Genomic DNA, 19,178 nt, shown 5'->3' with positions numbered 1-19,178 from the left:
AGGAGGGCACATATTCGAGACGTGCCAGCTCGCGCAAAGTCTTGAACACGACTTTGACTTCCACTTGGAGATTGCAAAGCCTGTCAGATGGCCCGCGACCATGCGGGAGCAGTAAGAGGAGCTCCAGCAGGTCACGGATCAGACAGACGGACACGACCTGCAATCACGGCACGTCCACGCTGACGCTTGATGAGAAGTTTTATTGACCAGTTGACATAAATAAGTAGCATACGGGAGAAAATAAAAAGGCTCACTCACAGCAAGAACACAAATCAAGATGTTGGCGCCGCATTGTCGACAAACGGCGCACTTGGACACTCTTTATGTGCGCACATTCGCGGCGACGTTTGGACGGGCTTTATTGGACACGACTCGCGGCCGGCAGCCCTTCCCTTTCCTGCTCAAAATCCCCGCCAGAGGAGCAAAAGCTAATCCAAATCAAAACAAACGTAATGCTTTGGCCTCGAGTCGTCACACTTGAACGTTTTGCATTTCCTGTTGTGACCTTGGCGGGTGTTGATCTCATCTTTTCACATTTCTTTTCTTGGAACCACCCAAAGAACAAGGGGGAAGCCCTCTAAAACAAGTCAGCCACTACAAAGTTTTCATGAATGATTCATCCGTGGCGGTCAAATTATAGTAACGCGCATCCCTCTATTCCAACGCGGGTCATGATTTCAAATAGAAAAGTGCACAAACATCAACGGACCATGATGACTCTGTTTGTGGTTTACTCCATTACCTTCAACCTGCCAAAATACTGATTGTGGTTTTCTTTGAGTTCTTTGCAATTTAAAGACTGTTGTCTTCTTTCGATTCAGACACCAAGTCTGACAGAAATCAGTCAGTATTGACTGACGAGAGGCTGAAATGTCACGGACTTGGATCGTTCGAAACTCAACAATGGGATCAGCGATGGCAAATCCAGGTCCAGAAAGTCAAAACCCGTCAGGCCTCAGTTTGGCTCGAGCGGCAGGAGCTTCACAGAAAAGCTGCACTTTGCTCCAGCGCTAGCTATGTCGAAACACCTGCGGCTCAAGCCAAACTGTGGCAGGGTTATTACTCTCTTTACCATCGCTGTAAACTGATGATCAAAATAGGAGGCCATTCATTTGATCATGAATTAGTTGTTGATCCGTCCACAGATTGTTGCACCCCTGCTCTTTCGGTTCACACGTTCCAAAGTAACATTAGCTGTCGGCCCCGATGCGAGGATGCGGTCGTGGTTGCACAAGAGAGTGGTCATCGGGGGCTTTCCGTGGGGGCTTCTTTTGTCCGAGGCTTAGGGTCTTGTCAAGGGGCAAACAGCAGCCGCTATCCGAGACGAGTGTCCAATGAGGGCACACCTTTGAATGTCAATCAGAGGAGACCACGTGAACGAACGGACACAGCACGCAGCAGTCAAAGTCTCCAGCGTGGAGCCACAAAGACCAGAGCTCCAACAGCTTTCATCGCTCAGCTCTGTGCGTGCACACACACGCGCGCGCGCGCAAAAACGAAAAATGCAATGTAAACAATATATTAAGGGGGAGGAGGGGGGGGCACCCCGGGGGGGCACCCCTGAGACTTCAATCGTTGTCAAACGACTCGGCGGCTTTTTGAGTCAAACGTTTGTTAGTTTTGCAAACATAAGACGATGCGCCAGCTCATAAAATATGTTCAAATTCAGTGTTCACACCAAACGGAAGACAAACATAAATAAGTTTAAAAAATACATAAATATCAGCGCCAGTGAACAGCTGTCAAAGTGCAGTTAGCCTAGCTTAGCATAGCGCAGAACGTCGGATTAAAAACAACAAATTTTAAATTGTATTCCACCTTAGCATTGAAGATGTCTCCAGAAGCTTTATAGACATGCTAGCTTTAGGCTAGTGCGCACAAGCCAGACATTTTGCTGAACCCATTTGTGTCATACGTAGCGATCTGATAAAAGCGCGCCACCGACTGCTGTCACTCCAATGTATGGCGAATGAAACTAAACCACGCTGGGCGTGCTATGTGCTAACCTATTCTCAGAGCTAAGCTAGGCTAACAGGCGAAGCCTCCCATGCACTCAACACAGAAGCTGGCAGACGAAGAAGCCCCCAAAAATCTCTTCACTTAAGGGCATTAGCACGCGTGCATTAGCTCGCAACACCCGCTAGCGTATGTGAAAACAACAAGGACAGAGTCATGGGAAGAGTTCAGTCGTGAAGCATTCAAACTACTCAGAGGTTTCATGTGCAACTCGCACACGTTTGCGTCGCGACTCGTCCTGGAGAGTCTACACTTTAGCCCCCCCTTTCAGGCCAATGACCCGTAACCAACAAATTGTGAGTCACGCCCAGTACGGTCGCCGTCGGGGCCTAGTGGGAGGTACCGCCATTCAATCCAAAGTCAGCGGAAGAGTCCAGTTGCCACGAGTTTTTGTCGGGGACGTGCGACTCGGATACCTTTGAACGGCTCACCCTATCCAATTGCAGCCGAGTCGCGAGTTATGTCGGTGAGTCACGAGCGGTTGTTTGGAGTCCCGTCGTAGCAAAGGGCGGCGCGTGCCGACACCGCCGTGTGGTCACGTGACATTTGAAGGTGCGGTCGCCGTCGGGAGGTCCCACGACTCGTTCCAGACGAGCCGCAAGCGGCGGAGGTGCCGAGAACTCCTGAGTGACAACCGCTTGGACAAAAAAGCCACAGATGAGAGCGATAAGAGCGGCCAGGTGAGGGGACGCACTTCCAGTTGGATGATGCCCACCGCAACGGTCAGGGTCAAGTCTTCAGGCTGGGAAGGGGCGGAGCCTCGCCAGCGCAGTGGCGCTAGCCGGCTAGCTAGGGAGCGAGCAGGTTAGCTCGCTCGCTCGCTAGCATCGCGTGGTGGCGAGGACGGCGGACTGTCTCCGCCCCCTCCGTGGAGCTCCACCCCCAGTTACTGGCGGACCTCGTTTGCGATCAGACTGTCCTCCCCCGAGTGGAAATCCGCCTCGTTGATGTTGTTGCCGCCGTTGAGCATGTCGTCGTCTTGGGACGACGCCCGGTCCTCCTCGCCCCCTCCGCCCGGCTCGTCCGAGTTGGGGTCCTGGAGCACCTGGGCGATGTACATCTGCTGCGAGGGCACACAAAGCGTCACTCACGTTAGCCACGTGACTAACCTCGTCCTTGTGCTGCTCAAATATCGTGTCTTTAATTGTAATCGCGTTATCATAGGTTGGGATGAATTGTTCTTTTCTTTTTAGTTGCATGATATCCACTTTTTGAAATTGGTTCATGAAAACGGCTCATACTAACTGCGCACGTTTTCCGAAAAAGTGCCCAATTTAAATACATGCACTACCTTCGGACAATTAAAAAAAAAATAAAAAGAAGGAACACAAATAATGTTTTTCTGGGAAACAACAGAAAGAAACATCGTGAAAATACACGATCAATTTACAAATTGTCAGAGTTGGATCAATGACTCATTGAATTGAAATGGAACATTTCCCAACCACCCGAGGATGAGCTCAATCCAATCTCACCTGCGATTTGGACGGCGGGGAAGCAGCGCTGCGGGCCGGACGGCCGTTCTCCACCACTTCGGCGTCCGAGTCCTTGGTGTCGATCTGTATTGCGACAGAGCGCCGTTAGCTGACGGACGTACGGGATCGGGGTGGACTGACTGAGCGAGCGAGCGACTGACCTTGTAGTTGTGAGCGCTGAGGTACTTGAAGTGCCCGAAGCAGACGTGCGATAAGCACACCACGATGGTCACCACCAGAACCGCAAGCGTGAAGACCGACGTGGGTGTCTCGAAACCTGCGCGCGCACTTAGCAACGTTAGCTCGGCTTCAACATTTGGGAGGAAGGGAGGGCAATCGCTTTGATGCCAAGTTGTGGCGGGGGCAAATCATTCATTCAAATCACCGTCGGCAAGCTGAGCACATGGGCACTGCGATGTCAGTTTTAGTCACCAGCAGGTGGCAGCACACGAGCGAACTTTTTTTTTTTTGACTTGTGCTTGAATGAGTTGCACATTTTGACTTCTTATTGAAGCCAAGTTGAATATCAAATTGGGTCAAAGTCGACTTATTGAAGCAATTTGGGAGGAGTGACCTTGAATTTGAGATTGGGTCAAAGCTCAGCCCGCAACGCAGCAGGGCATGGAATAGAACGGCGACCCCAAGGATAGAAATGGAAAAGTGCTCTGGCGTCTGTTTTGTTTTAGAAAAAAAAGATTTGCTTTTGTTCTTTGGTTGCGAGCGAGGGGCTTACCTGTCCGCATGGTGGAGAAGAAGAGCAGCCAGAAGAGGCAAAGGATGGGCGCGGCCACCACCTGCGTCACGGCGCCAGAGTGGATTTTCTTGTCCAGCTTGGACGGCAGGTACGCGTAGTACATGTTGTAGCGGTCCACCAGGTGCTTGAGCAGCATGTACATCAGACCTGAGGGGCCCATGAGGCGGGGTGAGGCTGGTCCCTTTGCCACCACGTCCAGCAGTGCGCTGCACTCACCAAAGGGCACGATGATGGGGCAGGTGATGCTGTAGGCCATGACCACGGTGAAGACGTTCATGATCCAGGCGTACGCCGCCCCGAACTGGAACTCGTACGCTTGATGCTGACACAAGCGCAAATCACGTCGGTCCATTGCCCGAGAAAAATAACACGGGACAACATCAAGCCAGGCCAGCTGCCGTGGGAAGGCCGGGCTCAGGTCTCGGGGTAACTTGGACTTAGTCCAAAAATGGACTTCTGGACCTGGTCGGGGCCCGTTTTATTGAACCATTTGTTTAACACGGTTGTTTGGACCCGGTTTGCTAAACCTGGCCAGGAGTTGGCCTCGGTCCTCTCTACCTAGTTATCTGGATGTGGTTTTCTGGACCCGATTGGATGAATCTGCTTAGGCTCCTTTGGATGGAGTGAGCACGTGGTCAGCATCTGGCCATCTGGACCTGGCTTGTGTTGATCCCCATCGTTGTGTGTTCCTGCTGCGCGCTCACCCTCTTGACGTTACGTCTGTCCGCAGCTGACGGCGCCAAGCAGAGTCGAATCATGTACATGAGGAGACCCGGGATACGAAGCAGGTCCATGGCGTTCCCGATGAAGGCCGACGCGATCACGTAGTTGACGAAGAAGGCGCCGTTGTCGGGCAGGAACACGCACCTGAGGGACGGCGCGCACTTGAGCTCTTTTCCTCCGTGAAGCAAATGTAGGAAAAGTCCGGCGGACTCACTCAAAGCGGACGGTGCCGTCGGCCAAGAACTTTTTGTCAAAGAGCCAGCGGAAGAAGACATCCAGGCTGAAACGGGATTGGAGATGGAGGTCAAACACGTGATACCTGGCAACAATTGATGTGACAGACAACAAAGCAGCAGCAGCAGCAGCAGCAGCAGTACCTGCTCAGGCCAAGAGAGGGCAGCAGAAGTACCATAAAGATCAGGAACGTGTAGCACTTGTGCATCGTCGTCCTGTTTTCTCCAGACCTGCTCGGTGCACAAACACACACACACACACAAGCGCACGCACACAGGCACACACGCACACACGCACACACGCACACACACACATACACCCCTTGTGATGAAATTGTCTGAATATTAGAAAATTGTGGACTAGAAGTGGTGACGAAGGACAAGCGTTGGCAGTGTGACGTTGGGCAAGAGGTGCGAGGGCGTCGCTCGAGACCTCGTCCAGTGCGCCTCAAAGAACGCCGAGTAGTAGACGATGGTTGGTAGCAGGGCAGAAAAGGCCCACAGGAGGAGTGTGGGGAAGAACTGCGTCACGATGGGGTTCTGAGGAGGCACAAGTAGTTAGGAGCTTTGGAGCCACGCTGCCTCCTCCTCGAGGTCATCGGGACGAGGAGGAGGCAGCAGCCGGCATCAGGCAGCAGCCAGCATTAGCCAGGGCTCGCTCGCGCTGTTCCTCTCACTCACGTTGAGGTACTCCACTGGCTTGGTGACGTTGAACTTGTCCATGGTGGAGATGATGATGGCCGGTGTGGTGAGGAAGAAGAGCAGCAGGAACAGGATGCAATTGATGACCAGGCAGCGGATCCACCAGGAGATGCCGCCCAGCGACAGGTGCTCCCTTGGGGACACACGCAAAAACGTCATCCGCCGGAACCGGGCGAGACCCCAAACCCGAAATGGGACGCACCAGCGCACGTTTTGCGGATCGGGCGCGTATGACACGTTCCAGTTGTGCACGTGAAGCGCTTCACTGAACTGCGAGGATCGCGGCTCCTGGCGGCAGCGGCAACCTTGAACCTGACACGCGTTGAAGTCCTTCAGGATTCTGCCGGGACAGCGGGAGGGGACAGCGGGACGGATCAGTCTGGCTGCGTCCCATCTGTGAGCGGGGTGGGGGCTTACGTGGCGGTCGTGGCCTCGTTCTGGAAGGTGACGAAGGCCATGCCCAGAGGTTTGGTGTGGACCTTTTCCTTCTCCTTGCGATACTCCTCCTTCAGTTTAGCCTCCCTCTTGGTGTAGAAGCTGACTGCCTCCTCCTGCCACCAAAGCACACACACACACACACACACACAAAGACTGGTCCTACAGTCCAAAATCGGTGTCCCATGAGCCGATAATCGGCGAGTCTGTAGGTCCAAAAGTCTAAAGTGTCGAGGTTACGCGGGCCTACGAGTCGTCGGGTGAAGGTCAGGTCGCTCTCGAGTAGTTGACCTTCAACCGGCAGTTGGGGCAGTTTACGCGTGGTCTCGTGTCACTTCAGCTCGGTCTGGCGGGGATGAGGAAGGGTGACTGACCTCTTCGCAGCCGGCGATGGCGCAGCAGCAGAGATGTCCGCAAGGTTTGGGGTTGATCATGGTGGGAACGTGCTCCTTGGCCATCAGGTCGGTAAAGAACTTTTTGCTGCGCTCTGTCTTCTTCCTGCGGCGCCACAGCAAAGGCTTTGTGATGCAGCTAAGCTAAGGTAAGCTAAGCTAAGCCAAGTCAAACTATTCGCCGCCGGCCGGCCAGCCAGCCAGCCAGCCAGCCAGCCTCCATCCCAGCACGCGGCCGGCCGCTCACCTCTCGGCGTTGAGAGACATCAGCCTGGCCACGTTGTAGCAGATCCGAGCCTCCAGAACGGCGCAGTTCTCATACGCCTGCCTGTGAAGAGCAGAGGGGCTGGCTCAGGCGCTGGCTGTCACACTGAAGCAAAGGCGGGTGGGTGGCTTTCGGGCGCCTACTCAAAGTGTTGTTTGATCTGACTCTCTTCGGCGTATTTGGAGATGCCGTTGATGAATAAGGTGCGTTTCACCTGCCAGGCACCAAAGGAGCCATGAGGGCGCGTGAGCGCACACGTGGGCGCTTGCCGTGCCGAGGGCTCGGCCTGCCGGTTCTCACCAGGTCATCCTCCTTGTAGTGCATCTTGGACGTGTGGCGTCGCATGCTGTAGACGGTGAGCAACAGGTACATGAAGGCGAATGTGGTGTGCAGCCACAACAAGTTGGTCCTGAAGGCACAAGCAAAAAGTCGGCACGTCACGCGGGGCGGGGCAAGGCCAACTCTGGATGCTCAAAATGCAGCCACTCGCCAGACACGTGACTGGGGGCGTTGCAAACTCACCCGGACTTTAGGTTGGCTATCGTAGTGCGGCCAAAGCTGTAGGCGTTGTTTTCTGACAGACAAATAAGAAGAAGAAAAGAAAAGAGAAATCATCAAGACGGAACGTAAACGCAGGCGAGCTTCCGAGTCGGCGTGGTCTCCGACCGCCGACCCGCGCAAATGAAAGAAGACAAACACAAGACGCACGAAGGCGAGGCCGACACATGGGAGCGGACTCGCCGCCACGTTTCAAGAAGAAGAATCAAGAAGAAGAGGAACCAAGTGACACGCCGAGCAAGTGGTTTTGGTGGCGTGACGCTAACGTGAACTCTGCAAACAGAGGCCTGTTGACCTTTCGAGGCGACAAACAGAAAGGGCAATTGAGGGCCTTGTCTGGCTTTTTTTGGGCCCTCCGGAGCACGGCCGCCTGCCTGCCTGCCCGCCTGTCTTCCTGCCCGCCTGTCTTCCTGCCCGCCTGTCTTCCTTCCTTCCTTCCTTCCTTCCGCTTGACCCGAGCCTCTTCCACGACTATTCTCTGTCCGTAGGCATGCCCGAACTTCAGGGCGACGGGCTCCGGCCACTTGCCTCCCAAGGTGGACCAAAGAATCTATTTCTCTTCTTTTCTTACTGTTGACGTGCACTGGACAACAAAAGGCACTGAATTCTATCAGACGGTGGGCGGGGCCACAATGTCTAAAACTTCAAGGGTCTACAATTGACGCATCTACAAATGCACACGTCTACACACACACACACACACACACACACACACACACACTAGTTTGTTACCTTCTTTGGATGGGGGTCCGGCTGCTCCTTGGGTTAGCAGCAAATCTTTGCTGATAATCCTAACTAAAAAACGTCACACACACACACACGCACACAGTCCACTTCCTGCTTGTCATTTTCAGCACATGTCAATCAAAGGCGACTTAGACGGAGCCCTCAATGATTCTATCAATTAACAATCAGCTTTCAATTGCAAACTCTTTTTGAACGGCACCAAATTGTCAACGCCGGCCATTTGCGTATTTGTCCTTTGAGGGCCGGTCAGAGACCGCCGGCGGGCCGACCGCGGCCCCCGGGCCGTACTTTTGGGGCCTCACCCAGCAGGTCGCCCGAGAAGTTGACAGGCAGCACGATGCCGACGGACAGGACGCCCACCACCACCAGGAGGCCGATGATGTGACGCTGGAAGGACAGGTAGTGCACGGCGTCCTCGCCGCATTTCTCCCGGATCTCCTCGTCCCTGCCGCCATGGCCCAGGTCAGTCGCGCGACCGCAACGGAGCGCTTGCCGATCAGAAACTCACTTGATGCGGAAGATGGCCGTCAGCCACGAGCAGAAGCCCTGCGAGCGCGTTAAAAACAAAACAAAAAAGAAACAATCAGCTCAGCGACTTTGACTTGCTGTTTGTCTGAAAACACGCGCTTGTTAGACAACTAGACGGTTTGCCCTGATCGGCCGATAAGGAGGGAATCAAATGTCCCCGAGAGAGGGGTTGGGGGGGAATCCCGAATAAGGGGGGCAAAAAAGTGAAATGAGTGTCCGAGTGGCCGGGGCCTCCGAGGCCCCCTTTGTCCGACCTCTGACCTGCTCGCTGTTTAAGTGGATTAGCATTAGCATCCCCTGCGGTTAGTGGATTAAGACCAAAGCATGCTTACGTGTTCGGAATATGTCAAGGCAGTGTAGTATGCTAGAGGAGCAAAGGGGAGAAGCCAGGAGGGAGGGAAGGAAGGAAGGAAGGAAGGAAGGAAGGAAGGAAGGAAGGAAGGAAGGAAGGAAGGAAGGAAGGAAGGAAGGAAGGAAGGAAGGAAGGAAGGAAGGAAGGAAGGAAGGAAGGAAGGAAGGAAGGAAGGAAGGAAGGAAGGAAGGGTGCTCACGTTGTCGCGCTGCTCCAGGTCAACAGAGCTGGAGACCGACGTGAGGCGTTCGTAGCGGTCAGGCGTATCCGAGTGCATCGCCGCCGATGCCACGCTGAGGAGACAGTCAAAGGGAGGGTTAGCGCTTAGCCATTAGCGCTTTGCTCGACCACCCAAGCGTACGCGCTAGCTCTCGCGCAACCACAAAAACCGGGAGCTAATAAGACATCACTTCCCGCACGTGGCCATCTTTGGGCCGCCTCAAGCTAACTGGCTTTTTAGCTAGCACACCACGAGGTCAACGATACACACACAGACACACGCAGGCGCACACAAAACGTTACCTTTGGACCGGCTCATAGTTATCCCTGTCTCGTCTTCGGCTGAATTGTTTTCATGTTGGGGACAAGCACGAAGATTGGTTAGCATCTTCGCTGCTGTTAGCATGCTGGCTGTCTGGGAATAGCTTTACCATTGAAAGGGCTTGACGTGGCAACGGCAATCGTCTTTAAATGGCCGAGTAAGTTGAAAACGCAGCGTTACATCCAATAAGTGGGGTTGAGGCATACTTAGTATCACAAGTGCACCTGCCACAGGTTTGAAGGCCAAGAGTTTGACTGCACTTTGTACAAGAACACGTCAGACAGGCCGAGCCATTGATTGATTGTAGTCGCATATGTGTCGGCGAGCTGTCGATTCATCGGGCTGCGTCATTAACAGTAAATAAATAGATACGTAGATACGTAGATACGTAGATACGTAGATAGGTAGATACGTAGATACGTAGATAGATAGATAGATAGATAGATAGATAGATAGATAGATAGATAGATAGATAGATAGATAGATAGATAGATAGATAGATAGATAGATAGATAGATAGATAGATAGATAGATAGATAGATAGATGTCGTCATGTCGATAATTGAATGGGCAATATTGGTGTTGCAAAGACATGCCATGAATGCGCAGTTTCATACGGCCAGCCGTGCGTGCTTTGCTGCCCGCGCTTGCTTTTTATCTGAGCACACGCATCGCCATCCAATAGGAGAGGAGCGGCGGCGGCGGCTGGCGGCAACGTACCCAAACGAATGGATCCCTTTCCAAAGAAAGCTAAGTGAGGTTCATACCAAGATAAGCACGCATCAGGCAAGGGTGGACCAAGTCGCAACAAAAACAACTAACAAATCAATTAAAAAAAAAAAAAAAAACACAAAAGTTAACCACAAAACACTTATGAGACTTAGTAAGGGAGCTTCAATGAGCAGTTGGATCAGAGGTTCATTTTTTGGACTAGGACGCCTTCTACGGGAAAAGGGCTCAACTGCATGAGCCTGTTCCGGCCCGTTGGATGAACCTCAAGACGAACCGCCAGAACGTATTGCCATTAGGGCTGTCCCCATCCGCTACTGATATAGATATCCATCTGATATCATAAAAAAAAAAAAAAAAAAAAACAGTATGGGATGATACCGCTCAACATAGTATAAAATCTCAGGTAGGAGCAGCCGCCGATCGTGCTCTTTTATCCGCCAGTGTCTGGATCAGCACGCGTGTGACAGAAACCGTTTCATTCAAGCAGGAAGGATCAAGAAAGACGCTGTGCTTCTCTGGCTTCTCCATTCATTTTCTAAGCTGACAAACTCCCACAGGACGGGACGGGACAAGCTCAGGACATTAACAATAGGAACGGAGGCTTCCTATTTTCTCCCAGCTGCCGTTGCTGACTATTGTTCCTTGTTGCTTTGAACATTTCGCACTCAAGAGATAAACGCATGCCTCATTTCTGCCCATACGGTATCGGATCGACGTCGGTGCCCAACGCTACGTTGATGGTATAGGAATTGAAAAGGTCGGATGGGGACAGTCCTTTTCCCGGCCAATCGCTGGCCATCTGTCTCTAACCCCTTTTGAAGCCAGCGGCCAAAGCTAGCGAGGGCTTGCCAACGGGGCTTTTGGTCAGCCTTCCTAGGAGGTCGCAAAGAAATTTTGTTCACACAAAAAAAAAGAAGAAATGGGTCTTTGCAACCTTTGAGGAAAAGCCAGGGCTCGCTACGCACGCTGGCAAGCGTTTGTGAGCCTTCGCCGCTTTGCCGACGGCCGGGTTCGCTTCCGCATCACTCACCTGTCGGCGTCGGTGACCAGCGCCAGGCGTCCGTAGTCCCACGCCACCTTTCGTAAGATGGAAAAGACGAAAAGCAAGACCTGCGGGAGGGAGGGAGGAGAAGAAGCCTGCTGGTTAGGTCCGCACTTGCCGCTACTTGCGGCGGGACGGGGGCGGCCTCACCAGGAAGCACATGAAGTCCAGCGCCAGCACGGTGGGCACGCCGCCGAAGGGCAGACCCTGCAGCACGGTGCTGCGGATGCGGGCCGAGTAGCAGTACTCTTTGGAGCCGCCATCGGCCGAGCAGTTGTCCCGGGCGCCGCAGGCCCGGGCGCCGCCCGCGGTCGCCATGGCAACGATCAGCACCGCCAGCATGCTCAGCGTCGCATCTTTGCCCTCGACCTGCGCGGGGAGCCCGGTCGGCGGGCGTCGATGGCGTGGGCCGGGTCGACCCCCCTGAAAAGGAGCCCAGCGCCCCCGGTGGTGAGTATTGACCACAGGACAGCGCGAGGCACAATTCAGTTTCGGTGGGCTGACGCTCGCTACCGGTGAGGAAAGGAAAATCAGAACGCATCTGGGATTTGAGCGCGGTTTTCCCGAGACTTTCGGCGTCATTGCGGACAATGACTACAAGTAGTCATTTGAAAGCAGCTGGCTCCCGGCCGTGTTTTTGAAATGTGGGAGGAAACCAGAGTACCTGGAGGTAACCCACGCAGGCACGGGGAGAACACGCAAACTCCACACAAGAGGGCCTGAACCGGAATCGAGCCGTGCACGTTTGAACTGCAAGGCGGACGTGCGAACCTTATAATTTGTGGATATGATTAACATGTTTGACTTTTGTCCAAAAGACCGTCAATAAAGGTGATTTTTCTGCTAGCAATTTGAGCCTTCCGCCAATCCTAACCTGTTGTTGGCTTGCTAACACTTTCTCGGTTTTGCTCACGTCCGCATAGAACGGAGGGCTCATCTCGCGGTGTGACGTCATCACATGACATCATTCCCGCACGGCGAGGCGAGACAAGCCGAACCCGCCCAAGAGAACCCGAACTGGCACATCGGTGGCTCGTTGTGCTCTGCGTGTGTTGCGTAAGAGAGCCCCCCCCCCCTCCTCACCCACACACACGCACACACAATTCCCCAATCCATCAGGCCATTCCGCGCGCGCTGCGGTGGCGGCGGCGGATAAAACAAAGAACGACGCGCGCGCGGCCTTTCGGGCCGCGTTTGCGTGCAGGCCTCACCTGGGCACCGGAAGTGGCGTTGCGTGGCCTGAAATCCTCACGCAGTAGCGCCGAGCGTCGCCGAGTCGTCGTGCCGCAGCGCCGACGCTATCGCCATCGCAAGCGGGCGAGCGCACCTGCCGGTCGGTCCTCTTGCTCCTCTTCCCCTGCTTTCCTGCTGTTGGGGCGGGCGGGTGAGGTGGTGCTAAAACGAAAGAGAAGCCGAGCGGGCCAGTGTGGCAGCTCAGCCGGACTCAGCTCAGCTCAGCTCAGCTCGTCTCGTCCGCCGCCGCCGCCGATGCTGATGCCGCTGCGGAGGACACGCGGCAATGCACGCAGCCGTCGACAGGGGCCGCCAAAGCGCGCCTTCACAATAAAAGCTCAGCCAGTGGGCCACTCGGACGGATGGACGGATGCCCGCGACATTGGGCAATGTTCTACTCTTTGTAGGCAAACGATTTCTGCCAGCCTAGCTCAGAGCCAAGAATACTGTTGATTGTTATCGCATGTATTTACCAGTCGAGAGTTACCAGGAAATTCCAGGATCTCTTTCCGTGTTGCTGCCGGCCTCCAAGCAGACTCCCTTGACACGTTTCATCCATTTTGGAGGGACGTCCAGTTTCTGCACATATTGGCTCCACTTGACGTGGAGTCGAGGACCTTGAACAAAGATGACTTCCCTGTGGCACAGTTACAAGAGGGTGTATACAATTGCAACGAACTTATCTCCTTTTTTTTAGTTCTTGTATCTTACTTTACGTTATTTATATTATTATATTCTATATTATTTATTTATCTATTTCAATCTGATGTGCAAAAGCGTGCATTTTGAAGGTCACAGACCGGAAATGAGCCCGATACTCAAAAGAGTTGTTGGAAGTGACGCCGTTTGAGTAGCGAATCGGCAGCGGATACTCCCCAAAACAAACATGGCGGACGGTGAGTGCATTGTTCATTTCGTCTTGTAAAGTTGAATAATAACAATAAAAGCCCATTTCGCGCAAGTTGCTGCCGCAGCTTCCGTTCTCCTTCTTTCGTGTAGTGCCACGATAAACCACAAAACGTCTGATCCAGTACTAAGCTAACTTGCTAGCGCCAAGCAACCGGCTGAACGAGCGCTTTCAATCGAGACGAATATCACCAGTTTGGCTTTTTTCTCCCTCGCTAGAATAAACAACATTTCCTCTTTTTCTTTGGATTGCAAAAATCACCAAAAGACATCATTTGAGCTTGTGCAAATGAACTCAATTGTCTTCGCAGAGCACACCGACGCGGAACACACGATGGAGCATCCCACCGTAAGTCCGCCTCATCATCATCATCATCATCATCATCATCACTAACCTTATCATTAGTACCTTCCTAATTGCTCGCATATGTGGAGTAAAAATATATAATTTTTTTCCCACTTGATTTCTACAGCAAAGCCCATCAATAGGGATTCAAAACTAAATGGTCAAAAATTGTTAAGCGCTTTTCGCACTCAAAGCACTGCTTCCCCGTTCGTTCGCCTACTGATGACATTCTTTCGGGAGCAACTGGGCCTTGCTCAAGGACACTTTGACAGTGTGGATGGAAGCCCCAAGCTCTGGGTTGGGAGACGACCACTCTCCCAAAGTGTACATTTTCCCCAGCACAACGGCAACTCACGGGCTAGAAATGTGCTATTTTTGTAGTTTGTTTTTGAGCCCGCGTGCAACCAATTGAGTCGTAACCAGTCGCGCTGATGTCTTTTTACCTTCAATTTCGGCAAGCCCAGTATTGTTGACGGTCACTTTGTTGCGGCGCAGGTGTCCGAAAACCCCCACGCAGAGTTTGGCCTGACGGATAGCATCCAGGTAAGGTGTCCCTCCCCGCCACTGCCGCCGGACGGAGGATCGCCAACATGCTTTGCCGTTGGCCAGAGGACGCTGGAGCAGGAGAAGACGAGCAAGCAGAAGGTGGACCTGCAGGCGCTGCCCACGCGAGCCTACCTGGACCAGACGGTGGTGCCCATCCTACTGCAAGGCCTGGCTGTGCTGGCCAAGGAGAGGTCAGAGGTTGAGCAAAGCCCCGCCCGACAAAGAGGCCAAAGCGACCGACTCGGTAGTTTGTCGGCACGTTTGCTTCGGGAGACGACTCGAACGGCCGTTGTCCCGTTGCAAATCTGCCGAGGGATTATTATTTCAAGATACTAAGACGGGGGCGGGCGAGTTTGTTTCCCTGCTTACCGTGTTTGGGCCGCTTCCTGAGCAAGGCTGCGACCGAGAAGCGGACTTGACGTGGGAGCAGATGATCTCGTAAGTCGGGTTGCCGCTGTCTAACCGGGAGGCCGTTGCTTGTGTTGCGCGCAGGCCGCTGAACCCCATCGAGTACCTGGCAGCCTTCCTCCTCAAGAACAAGTCGCAGTTTGACGAGCGCAATTGAAGCTTTGCCAATAAAAGGTCACCTGAGTTCAAGTGGTAGCGAGAGCTGCTTTTTTTATTGGGAAAGGGAAAAAGCTTCCGGGGCTCAAAGTGCGCTCCGACGGACTTGCCGTCAGATATAAAAGTGGTGCGCGGCCAGGTCGTCCATGAAAGGTCGCACGAGCGAGTCGGTGGCAAAGTAGAAGATGAGGCCGAAGGCGATAGAGATGGGCAACGCCGGCAGCGCTTTCTTGAAGATGGCCAGCAGCAACAGCGTCACGCACAGACCCTGAAACGCACACGCACGCACACACACACCTAAGCGGCAAGGCCTTCACCCGATGCGACCGGGCCGTCCTCTCCATTTGACGCCACACTCGCCAACTTTTCTCCAGTCTATGTCCAAGGGAGGTAGGTTGCGAACGACGGGCTTACGATCAAGATGGCGACGAAGCAGGCCACGGTGGTGTTCCAATCGGCGCCGCTGGCCGCCGCTTTGCCCACCAGGACGCTGTAGAAAATGAAGTCGCCCAGGCCGAGTTTCACGCCACCTGCCGCCGCACGACACGCAAGCGCGCGTCACACACGTTCACACGCATGGACCGAGGAGTGTCACGCGTCAGGCCACTCACGCTCCTCCTGCTCATCTTCCGCCGCACCCTCGCTGCTCGGCTCCGCCTCCTCATCTGTCACACACGGCGCACGCTTAGCCACCGGGGCCACTTTGCGGCCAGCGGACGGGCCTCACCTGCCTCACGTCCCGGCTCGCCGTCCTCGGGGCTCGCCGTCGCCACAGTCCACGCCATGGCGGCTGCGCACGCACACAGAGCAGCTGTCGTCAGCGGCTCGTCGTAACGGGCGCCATAAAGTCACAAACGAGGCCACGCGCGGTGGTCAGTCTAAGTCGAGTCTAAGTCCCGATGGTTGTCGAGACGTTGAAAGAAAAGTCCCAAGTGAAGAGAAAGGGCCGGTCTTTGGAGCGTATTTTAAGTCATGCAAAGATTTTCTTTTTTCTTCTTCTTATCAGCAAATGTGGCCGTCCGACTCACACGAGTAGATGAGGGCGGGGAAGATGGGCTCATTGCGCTCCTGCGCCGTTTCCACCAGCATCCTCAGCGGACCCTTTGGACTTAGGACGGCCACCAAGTCTGCCAGGGAGAGAGGCGGGGAGGGAGTTAGGGAGGTCCTGTGAGAAGGCGCCGCCCACCCAGCCAGCGCTCACCGTAGATGGAGACGGACGCCAGGATGAGCCAGGCCGACCACTCGGGCAGGTACTTGACAAAGACGAGCGCCATGAGCGCGCTGACCACGATCAAGTAGGCCTGCTGCAGCGCCAGCGGACCCTTCCAATGGACGCAGGTCATGCCCACCGCACCAAAGTTCCAGATCAGCACGCCAGCCGTCGGGTAGTCCATGGCCACGTTGTACGTCTTGAGCACCTCGCTGGCCGAGGAGAGAGGAGAGCAGAGGAGAGCAGAGGAGAGCAGAGGAGAGGAGAGGAGAGGGGCGAAGCGCGTCAGCCGTCCGTGTCCGCTTTCAATTCGCTGGGTTGCCAACCAATTCACTTCAGAAGGCCCTTAATCTTCCATTTGGGTCTGGTTGCGGAGGTTGCCATACCATTCGGATGCCATTCTCAGGGCGGATTCCAGGCGCCAATTCAATGACACATTTTGGATTTGCCGTCAACACTTGACAGAAGCCTTCCTTTTGTCTATTTTCATTGGGTGGCCGTTTGGTCGGCAACTCGGGTTCTAGAGAGCCAATTATCCCGCCCGTTTTCTCTCACCCGCCCCACCCGATTCCAACGGTCGTCAGGGCTCAGAGATTGCAGATCGCTGAAATTGGGAAGCTTGAAAAACAAGCTGGAGGAGCGCACGTGGCTCCCACAAAACAACGCCCCCCCCCGGTGGCGCGGAGGGGAATCTATTCACGCATCTGCCGTCAAAGCGGAAGGAAGTAAGGCCAGCCGACGGACCTTCTCAACGGGCACGCAAGCGTCTCACCTGAGGTACATGAAGCTGAACCAGAAGAGCAGCAAGAGGGAAGACAGGATGAGCCAGCCGTGGATCAGCTGAAGAAGAGCAAAGATGGAGGCGACCGGCCGTGTCTGAAGGGGAGAGGAGCGAGAGAGCGAGGGCGCACCTTGTAGCAGCGGTACTTGTACAAGAAGACCAGGAAGACGGTCATGACCACAATGACGCTGCTCATGACGACGGCATTCAGGACAGAGTTGAGGAGGCGCCGACCCACCGACGACGTGTTCTCCGTGAATGGCGTGTAAATGCTGCAGGCCAGAGCGGCGGGCTTAGTGATGTGGGGTGGGGTGGGGTGGGGTGGGGTGGGGGGGGTTGCTGCGGCGGCGCCTCACAGCTGCTGGTCCGTCTTGTCGCTGTAGAAGTGCACCGATTTGATGGTGGCGACCACCAGCAGCATGCACAGCGTGACGGGCACAAAGAGCATGATGACGTGCTTGGCGCCGTACTTGAGGCTCAGCTCCTCGTCATCGCCAGCCTGTGGGAAGGGGCAGGGGGGCGCGTTAGTGGCCCTGGTGTATGGCGGCAAACTTTCTTTCCCAGTCCGGCCGTCCGTCCGTCGTCCGCCTCAGTTGACTGCTCTGCAGAAAATGTACGCAAAACCATGTTTACCCTTTGGGACGGGCGCCGGTCCGGTCGGTAGGACGGCACCGCCGGATTCTCTGATTGGACGAGCGCCGTGCGCTCCGTGTAGGCGCTGTCCTCGCTGTCCGAGACGTTCATGGCCGCGGCCCCGACCGACTCCACCTGAAAACACGAGTGTCTGACTTGAGAGGCCCCCTGGAGGTCAACAATCGTAAGAGCGCGTGGGAGAGAGGCGCGGCGGGCCATTGGTCGGCGGCGAATGCGGCAGCCAACTATTTTGTTCAGCCGTTCCTCACCTTGTTGAATTTGAAAGGTCCTGAAACACTGCCAATTTCAGCCTCTCGATATGTGAAGTCCTTTCAAATTTCAAAGTATATCCCTCTTTTGGAAAACAAAAAAACACACTAAAAAACACGTCGCAGAAAATCCAGTTTCACCCTGATAGGGAACTTCTTCTGTTGAGGTTTTCCTTTTTTTATGCACATTTTGAAAAAACAGTTTCAAAGAAAGAATCGCGCACGCGCTGGCATGCTTGGAGAACACCCGGACGGAGGGAGACGCTTGACACGCGCACAATCGCTTTTGTCCCAGTTGGGGACCGCAGACATTTGAGCAGCGGGGTTGCCCGAGTCCGCTTTTTTGAGTCCGGTTGCCCGTTTTGAGGAGCATCCCCGCTCCGACACACCCGATTGGAATTTTGGGCCTAGTGCATTGCCGCAGAGATGCTTCTGAAGCCGACTAGGTGCGGGCTCTCCCGGACCGGACAGTGAAGCAACAAGCAAATCCCGAGAGAACAACACGTACGACCCGGACCGACGTCATCTCCACAATAGTCCACAGTAGCGCCTCCCGGTGGCCAAGAAGAGTAAAGCACGTTAAATCAGATCGCTCTGTCCAAAATGTTTCGTTCTGTACATGAAGTCCGATATTCGTTTCATGGACTATATCGAGAGCTTCTGTACCTTTCTAAAGCACGAAAATGGGCTCTTGAGGTAGGGGGACAAGTCGTACTGAAGTGAACTTTGACGGCAAACGCACAGGTTTTTCACAAACAAGGTTCAAATATCTGGTTTTGTTCTGGTTGTAAAAAGCCACTAGTTCGTTGTACGAGAACCGAAGTCATCCCTTGGCGAGCCGCGTGCAACACGACACGACGCGCACGTTCACTACCCCACGCGACCTCGCCACGCCACGCCATGCACGCTGTTTTGAAAACGGTTTAACCTCAGTCAGTTTTTTACCTGATTTGTTGTGCAAAGAAGCCGCGAGCGAGCGAGCGAGCGAGCGGGGGAGCGAGCGGCGTACTCACAACCCGGAAGTCGCAACCTGGAAGCCAGCAATCAGTCAGCCAGCTGATCACAAGCCATGTGATTGTCGTGACGTCACGTCTCCTCGCTTCTCAGCGAAGCACCAACGCGCGTGCGCACACATCGCTCGCTCGCGGCGTACTCACAACCCGGAAGTCGCAACCTGGAAGCCAGCAATCAGTCA

General features: G+C 54.3%; 3 protein-coding genes across 10 annotated transcripts; 1 reads left to right on the top strand and 2 right to left on the bottom strand.

The window, feature by feature from the left end:
* Nucleotides 1–180: 180 nt before the first annotated feature.
* Nucleotides 181–15,041, bottom strand: LOC148400013 (mechanosensitive cation channel TMEM63B-like). Of its 5 annotated transcripts, none has more exons than XM_088372627.1 (27): nt 14,896–15,041; nt 14,424–14,831; nt 12,707–13,365; nt 11,646–11,918; nt 11,484–11,563; nt 9,703–9,741; nt 9,380–9,473; nt 8,809–8,846; nt 8,603–8,745; nt 8,286–8,348; nt 7,518–7,569; nt 7,296–7,404; nt 7,139–7,209; nt 6,978–7,058; nt 6,713–6,836; nt 6,321–6,454; nt 6,106–6,243; nt 5,883–6,036; nt 5,635–5,741; nt 5,346–5,432; nt 5,183–5,248; nt 4,950–5,112; nt 4,462–4,567; nt 4,225–4,392; nt 3,653–3,768; nt 3,492–3,575; nt 181–3,079 (listed from the first exon to the last, which is right to left on the bottom strand). In XM_088372627.1, the coding sequence occupies exons 4-27, from the start codon at nt 11,835–11,837 to the stop codon at nt 2,903–2,905; spliced, it is 2,586 nt and encodes an 861-aa protein (XP_088228753.1). In that variant the 5' UTR covers nt 11,838–11,918; nt 12,707–13,365; nt 14,424–14,831; nt 14,896–15,041; the 3' UTR covers nt 181–2,902. The 5 variants fall into 5 exon arrangements, with proteins under 5 accessions (XP_088228753.1, XP_088228749.1, XP_088228750.1 ...); XM_088372623.1 differs by lacking the exon at nt 8,286–8,348 and having other exon boundaries at nt 12,707–12,890; nt 13,202–13,365; XM_088372624.1 differs by lacking the exon at nt 8,286–8,348 and having other exon boundaries at nt 181–3,076.
* On the top strand, nt 13,520–15,123 carry dpy30 (dpy-30 histone methyltransferase complex regulatory subunit). The gene is made up of 5 exons (XM_088372639.1): nt 13,520–13,624; nt 13,946–13,983; nt 14,476–14,523; nt 14,590–14,717; nt 15,019–15,123. Exons 1-5 carry the CDS (start codon nt 13,615–13,617, stop codon nt 15,089–15,091), a joined length of 297 nt encoding a protein of 98 aa, XP_088228765.1. The 5' UTR covers nt 13,520–13,614; the 3' UTR covers nt 15,092–15,123.
* Nucleotides 15,119–19,134, bottom strand: psen2 (presenilin 2). 4 transcript variants are annotated; one of them, XM_088372631.1, is made up of 12 exons: nt 18,929–19,009; nt 17,984–18,068; nt 17,715–17,849; nt 17,438–17,580; nt 17,212–17,353; nt 17,073–17,140; nt 16,292–16,512; nt 16,119–16,217; nt 15,818–15,880; nt 15,702–15,755; nt 15,505–15,620; nt 15,119–15,358 (listed from the first exon to the last, which is right to left on the bottom strand). In XM_088372631.1, the coding sequence occupies exons 3-12, from the start codon at nt 17,823–17,825 to the stop codon at nt 15,203–15,205; spliced, it is 1,173 nt and encodes a 390-aa protein (XP_088228757.1). In that variant the 5' UTR covers nt 17,826–17,849; nt 17,984–18,068; nt 18,929–19,009; the 3' UTR covers nt 15,119–15,202. The 4 variants fall into 4 exon arrangements, with proteins under 4 accessions (XP_088228757.1, XP_088228759.1, XP_088228758.1 ...); XM_088372633.1 differs by lacking the exon at nt 17,984–18,068 and having other exon boundaries at nt 18,997–19,134; XM_088372632.1 differs by lacking the exon at nt 17,984–18,068 and having other exon boundaries at nt 18,929–19,095.
* Nucleotides 19,135–19,178: the final 44 nt, after the last annotated feature.

Source organism: Syngnathus floridae, chromosome 4 (assembly GCF_059516105.1).
Source record: "Syngnathus floridae isolate MCC-2025c chromosome 4, RoL_Sflo_1.0, whole genome shotgun sequence".
Lineage (NCBI taxonomy): Eukaryota > Metazoa > Chordata > Actinopteri > Syngnathiformes > Syngnathidae > Syngnathus > Syngnathus floridae.
The sequence above is the reverse complement of the archived record's forward strand: the minus strand, read 5'-3'. Positions and strand labels throughout refer to the sequence as shown.